The sequence below is a fragment of the Arachis ipaensis genome, chromosome B1 (genome assembly GCF_059453495.1).
Source record: "Arachis ipaensis isolate K30076 ecotype BB chromosome B1, ASM5945349v1, whole genome shotgun sequence".
Taxonomy (NCBI): Eukaryota; Viridiplantae; Streptophyta; class Magnoliopsida; order Fabales; family Fabaceae; genus Arachis; species Arachis ipaensis.
The window spans coordinates 4,818,787-4,824,082 of NC_142436.1; the positions used below are offsets into that span (position 1 = coordinate 4,818,787).

The 5,296-nt window shown below is 25.9% G+C and overlaps 1 protein-coding gene across 2 annotated transcripts; it reads left to right on the forward strand.

Moving 5' to 3' along the window:
* Positions 1-226: 226 nt before the first annotated feature.
* Positions 227-3,700, forward strand: LOC148575585 (uncharacterized). 2 transcript variants are annotated; one of them, XM_088500905.1, is made up of 5 exons: positions 227-358; positions 1,244-1,312; positions 1,858-1,920; positions 2,089-2,151; positions 3,354-3,700. In XM_088500905.1, exons 1-5 carry the CDS (start codon positions 280-282, stop codon positions 3,380-3,382), a joined length of 303 nt encoding a protein of 100 aa, XP_088357031.1. In that variant the 5' UTR covers positions 227-279; the 3' UTR covers positions 3,383-3,700. The 2 variants fall into 2 exon arrangements, with proteins under 2 accessions (XP_088357031.1, XP_088357032.1); XM_088500906.1 differs by having other exon boundaries at positions 2,089-2,167; positions 3,354-3,546.
* Positions 3,701-5,296: the final 1,596 nt, after the last annotated feature.

The window sequence follows — 5,296 nt, forward strand, 5'->3', positions numbered from 1 at the left end:
TTGAGTGATCCCCATTAATTTATTATGTCTATTATCTCTATATATATTTATATTTATATAGAAAATTAGAGTCACATTTTTTTGGTTATTTGGTGAGTATAGTAGAACAATATTGAGTGTTATCTTATTTAATTTAATTAAGAGAAATTATTAATTTTTTTAAAAAGAAATTGAAGTAAATACAATTACTCATTTATAAGTTTATTATAAATAGATGATAGGACAGTTGTGTATTTATCTATAGACATCAAAGCTTAGTCAGGAAACTGAGGAAGATTGATGGCTTCCACTTCCTTCTTTTTTGTCTCCGTTTTGCTTATCTCTGCGTTCATGTGTTCTGCAAGAACCATACCAGAAGGTAATCTAAGCTTTCTTTCTTTCCTTAAATTAAACCAAAGATAAAGACACCATCATCTTCCATGTATATATATAATTGATTTAATTTTCCGGTTAAATCAATTATATAGCTTCCAGTGAAATTTAAAATTAAATAGTTTAATTATTTTATTAGTTTTTATAGTTTTATCAAATTTTTAATTAATTTTTTATATTTTTTAATTGAATTTATATACTGTTTTTAATTTTATAATTAGATTATTTTTATATAAAAAACGTTAAAATTAACAGAATATTTCTCTCAAAATACATGTGTTAAAAAATCTAGTTAGATTTTTAATTATGAATATCTTCAATTTGCGAAAAAATATTCAATTAACTCGAATATTTTTTACCTTTAAAAGGTCTAATTATAAAATTAAAAGTAATGTAGGGACCTAATTAAAAGAAAAAAATATAAAAATCTAATTATTAAAAATTTAATAAAACTATAAGAACTAACAGAATAATTAAACGAAAAAAAAAAAAAGCATTTGAGTATGTTTTATTACATGCACACTAATTGCAGACAATAATGCTAAGTCCTATTTTACGAGAAAATCTTGCGTGCCAACATTACAATCAATCTTTAATATAAGAAAAAAAATTTAAAACTCTTAAAAATAAGAAAATGATAAGAATATCTGAAATGAAAAAATATCGGTAATTCCAGTTCAATAATTAACTACTCATTTTTAGTAAATTTTATAATAGATTTATTTAATAATATATTATAGTATTAGGTGAAATTAACTGATATAGGATTTGTTCACTAGTATTACTCCTATTTTATTCGTTCACTGATGTTTGGCTCATTAATTTGAACAAATAATATTGAGAGCTGGAAATTTGAAACGATTTTTAACAGGAAAACAAAATAGCCTATACAACACACCTCATGAGGGACCAAGGACTCGTGCTTTTCCTCCTCCACTAGGTGGGTCTTTTTTTTTTTTTTAAACAATTTATATTTTTCGGAAATTAAAAGAGAAATTTTATCGTTTAGTATGTATTATCACATGATAAGTTTAATTACAGACTTTTTTAAATCTTTAATTTTGATGCATCTAATGTTAAATAGGAACTCTAGCTTTTAGGATTTTGATAATTAATGTCCTAAGTGCCCTGATTAAAATAAAATAACTATATTAGATATATAGTAAAATTAATCACCAAAATCAGTTATCAATATAAAATATACATTAAAATACAAAAGATATATATAAAAGATGAGTTGAATTATATGTATATAAATACATGGTGACTAATTTTAGTATATATCTAGCGTTTTTTATAAACAAACTATAATTAAAATTTCTTTTGTTTGAAAAAGGAAAAAAACTTTAAACTACCAATTAAAGCGTTAAACATATAAAGGAGAAACAAAATATTTTTTCTTCTATCTATCTATTCAATAGCTAAATTTTAGATTTTTATATATATATTACTACTACTACTAAGGTTTGGAATAATTTTTAACAGGAAAAGCAAATAGCAAGATCAACTCGTCAGATTCTGATGGTCCATTTTCTCCTCGACATGATGGTCAATGTTATATAGTTTTATACAGTTATTTAATTAAATTTATGTGTTTAAATATTTTTTAAATAATAGATTCAAAATATAGTTACTTTTTTAAATTTGCTGATGATACTTGGTTAACTGTTATTTAAACCAACTATTGCTAATAAGAATTGTGATATGTGTAAATAGGACTCCAAAACACCGGATATGATATAGATTATGAAGGTCCAAGGACTCATCCAGTTCCTCCTGGTGAGTGTTTATTATTGTAAGCTTTCTAAAACTAATTAAATCTTTAATGTTGATAACTTTAAACCTAAGCTCTAAACTCTAAAGGAAAAAAAAATAAACATGGAATTTATTACTATGTAAAATGTTTGATGTTTTATTTTATTCTCAAAATTTTAAAATGTATAATAATCAAACTCTGTAAAGTTATTAAATATATTGCAAAAATTAGTTCTGCTAATTATTTTTTATATTGTTTTTAAGTGTATAATTATGACTAAACTTTTAAAGTAGCCCCTCAGATTCACCATTTTTATTATTTTAGTCATTTAAATTTAAAATTATCTATATTGGTCCTCAAGATTCAGTTTTGGGCACCATATTGGTCCTGGACCTTTTTTAGTATTAAATCAACGAATTAAGTGCTGAATTAACTCTGACTTGTCACACTGAACACATGTCTAAACACAATAAATAACGTTGTTTCGTTTTAACACTTAAACAAGGCAAAAACAAAAAAAAGAAAAAAAAATTTATATGATATGCAAATTATCATATCTCCCTTCATTCTTCAAAATAACCTCTTTTTGCTTTATTTAAGAGCTAAAACGAAAAGATACTATTTTTCTGTGTCTAGCATAGCAAAAGTCAAAGTTAGCCCAACATTTCACTCGTTGATTTAACGTTAAAAAGCGTCTAGAAACTAATATAGTACCTCGAATTGAATTTTGGGGATTAGTATAGTAAATTTTGAATATGAAAGACTAATAATAAAATGGTAAAAATCATAAATCTCAAGAACCACAATGAGAATTTAATCGTATAATTATATTTTATAAAATTAATTGAAAGAAAAAATTAATTCTCTATTCTTATCGGTATATAATAAGAACCACAATGAGAATTTAATCGTATAATTATATTTTATAAAATTAATTGAAAAAAAAATTAATTCTCTATTCTTATCGGTATATAATAAGAATAAGTAGTATTTTTTTTTTGTGCCTATAAGAATAAGTAGTATAGAAACTTGAACGCACTTATCACCATTATTGTGTTAGAAAAAATTAATTGCTACTATATTCTACAATTTAAAACAAGAATAATTTAGTACGTATTCATGAAGTAATTTTTGTTTTGAAAAATATATATGGCTTGATAAATTTGCTTGTGATGCTCTAGTTAAAATAATAAAAATGATAGTAAACTGAGGGTGCCTTTTGCAGATCCCCCAATGAGGCAAATGCATCCATGATGAATGAAGATCATGTGGTCGATCAATGGTCCAAATAAAGTTTATAATTTTGCAAAAGTTGTTGCGGTTAAAAAATAATGTTTATATCGTTACTTTAAGTTTGTATCATCCAAAGAGTTCTTAAGATGAGAAAATAAAGAATAAAGTGTTGTGATAAGAATAAATATGTGGATGTTCATTTATGACTTGGGCAGTTAATTGAAAGAATCATCTTTTTAAAGATGAATTCATATTAATCGAGAGTTGAAAATGAAGTCCCTTTGTGTGTATAAATAGGAGGTTAAGTCTCCGTGAATAATATTTATTATTAATAACAATAATCTCTTCTCTCTCTATATATTGTTTATATACAAAACTTTTCTCCTCTCTTTTCAAACGTTGTTAATATATAATAGTAATAAATATATAAGTTACTTCTATTATTATAATGAGATAATTATATTAGTGAATATTAAAATTAGAGTCTTCTATTTACATTTTATTTTATATTATTCTTTTTTATTTATTTATTCTACAACACGTTATCAGCACGAGACTCTGATCAAATTTTTAGGAAGATTCAGGTAACAAATTTTCATTATGTCGAAGCTCTCTCATCTTGAATTCAATGCCCTTGATATATCTGGAAACAATTATTTATCATGGATATTAGATGCTGAAATCCATCTTGATTCAATGGATCTTAGAGATACCATTAAGGCTAAAAATAATGCATCCCAGAAGGATAAAGCCAAAGCCATAATTTTTTTTTTTGTCGTCATCTTGAGGAAGGATTGAAAAATGAATATCTCACATTAAAAGATCCTGCAAATCTTTGGAAAGACCTTGAAGAAAGGTACAATAATAAAAAACGGTGATACTTCCTCAAGCCCAATATGAATGGACGCACTTGCGTCTACAGGATTTCAAATCCATAAATGAATATAACTCGGCAATGTTTAGAATCACCTCACGAATGAAATTATGTGGGAAAAAGATATCTAATAATGATATGTTAGAGAAAACTTTCTCGACCTTCCATGCCTCGAATGTGCTTCTGCAGCAGCAGTATCGAGAAAAATAAAGGATTTAAAAAATATTCTAAGTTAATTTCTTGCCTTCTTGTTGCTGAACGCAACAATGAATTACTTTTAAAGAATCATGAAGCACGCCCAGCTGGCGCCGCCCCATTTCATGAAGTAAATGCGGCAAATCATTACCCCAAAAGAGGTAAATGGCAAGGTTTTAATAACAAGAAAAATTATGGAAGGAAAAGGAATTATGTTCAAAAGAGATGATCTCACCAGAAGTGGGATAAAGAAAGAAATATTGGGAAAAATAAATCAACAGAGGATAAGTGTTTTCGTTGTGGTGGAAAGGGCCATTGGTCGCGTACCTGTCGTACACCAAGGCACCTAGTTGATCTTTATCAAGCATCTTTGAAAAAAGACAGCAAAGGAAAGGAGACGAATTTCGTTTCAAATGATGTTGCTGAAAATTCCACCACTCATTATGATGTATCTGATTTCTTTGAGGACCCTAAAGGAAATATTGGTCATTTAATTAATGATGGAATAATTTAATATGTGAGATTGTTAAGCATCTATGTTAATAAATAATGTAAGAAACTTATTGTAAAGTTTTATTTCCTATGTATTTAAAGTTTCAAATGTGATGTATATAAATAATGAAATATTAATATTTATGCTTTGAAATCATTAAATGTGTCAAGTTTTAAAATAAAATTTTAGTATATGACATTATGTACAGTATTTCTTAGAAAAATAATTCCGATTAAGTATTCAATTTAACTATGCATACTACTCATTTTATTATTATTATTTGTCTTTGAAGAAAATGGCAAGGATATATAATGAAGATGTATGTCTTGCGGATAGTGCAAGTTCGCACACCATTTTCAAAAGTGATATATAT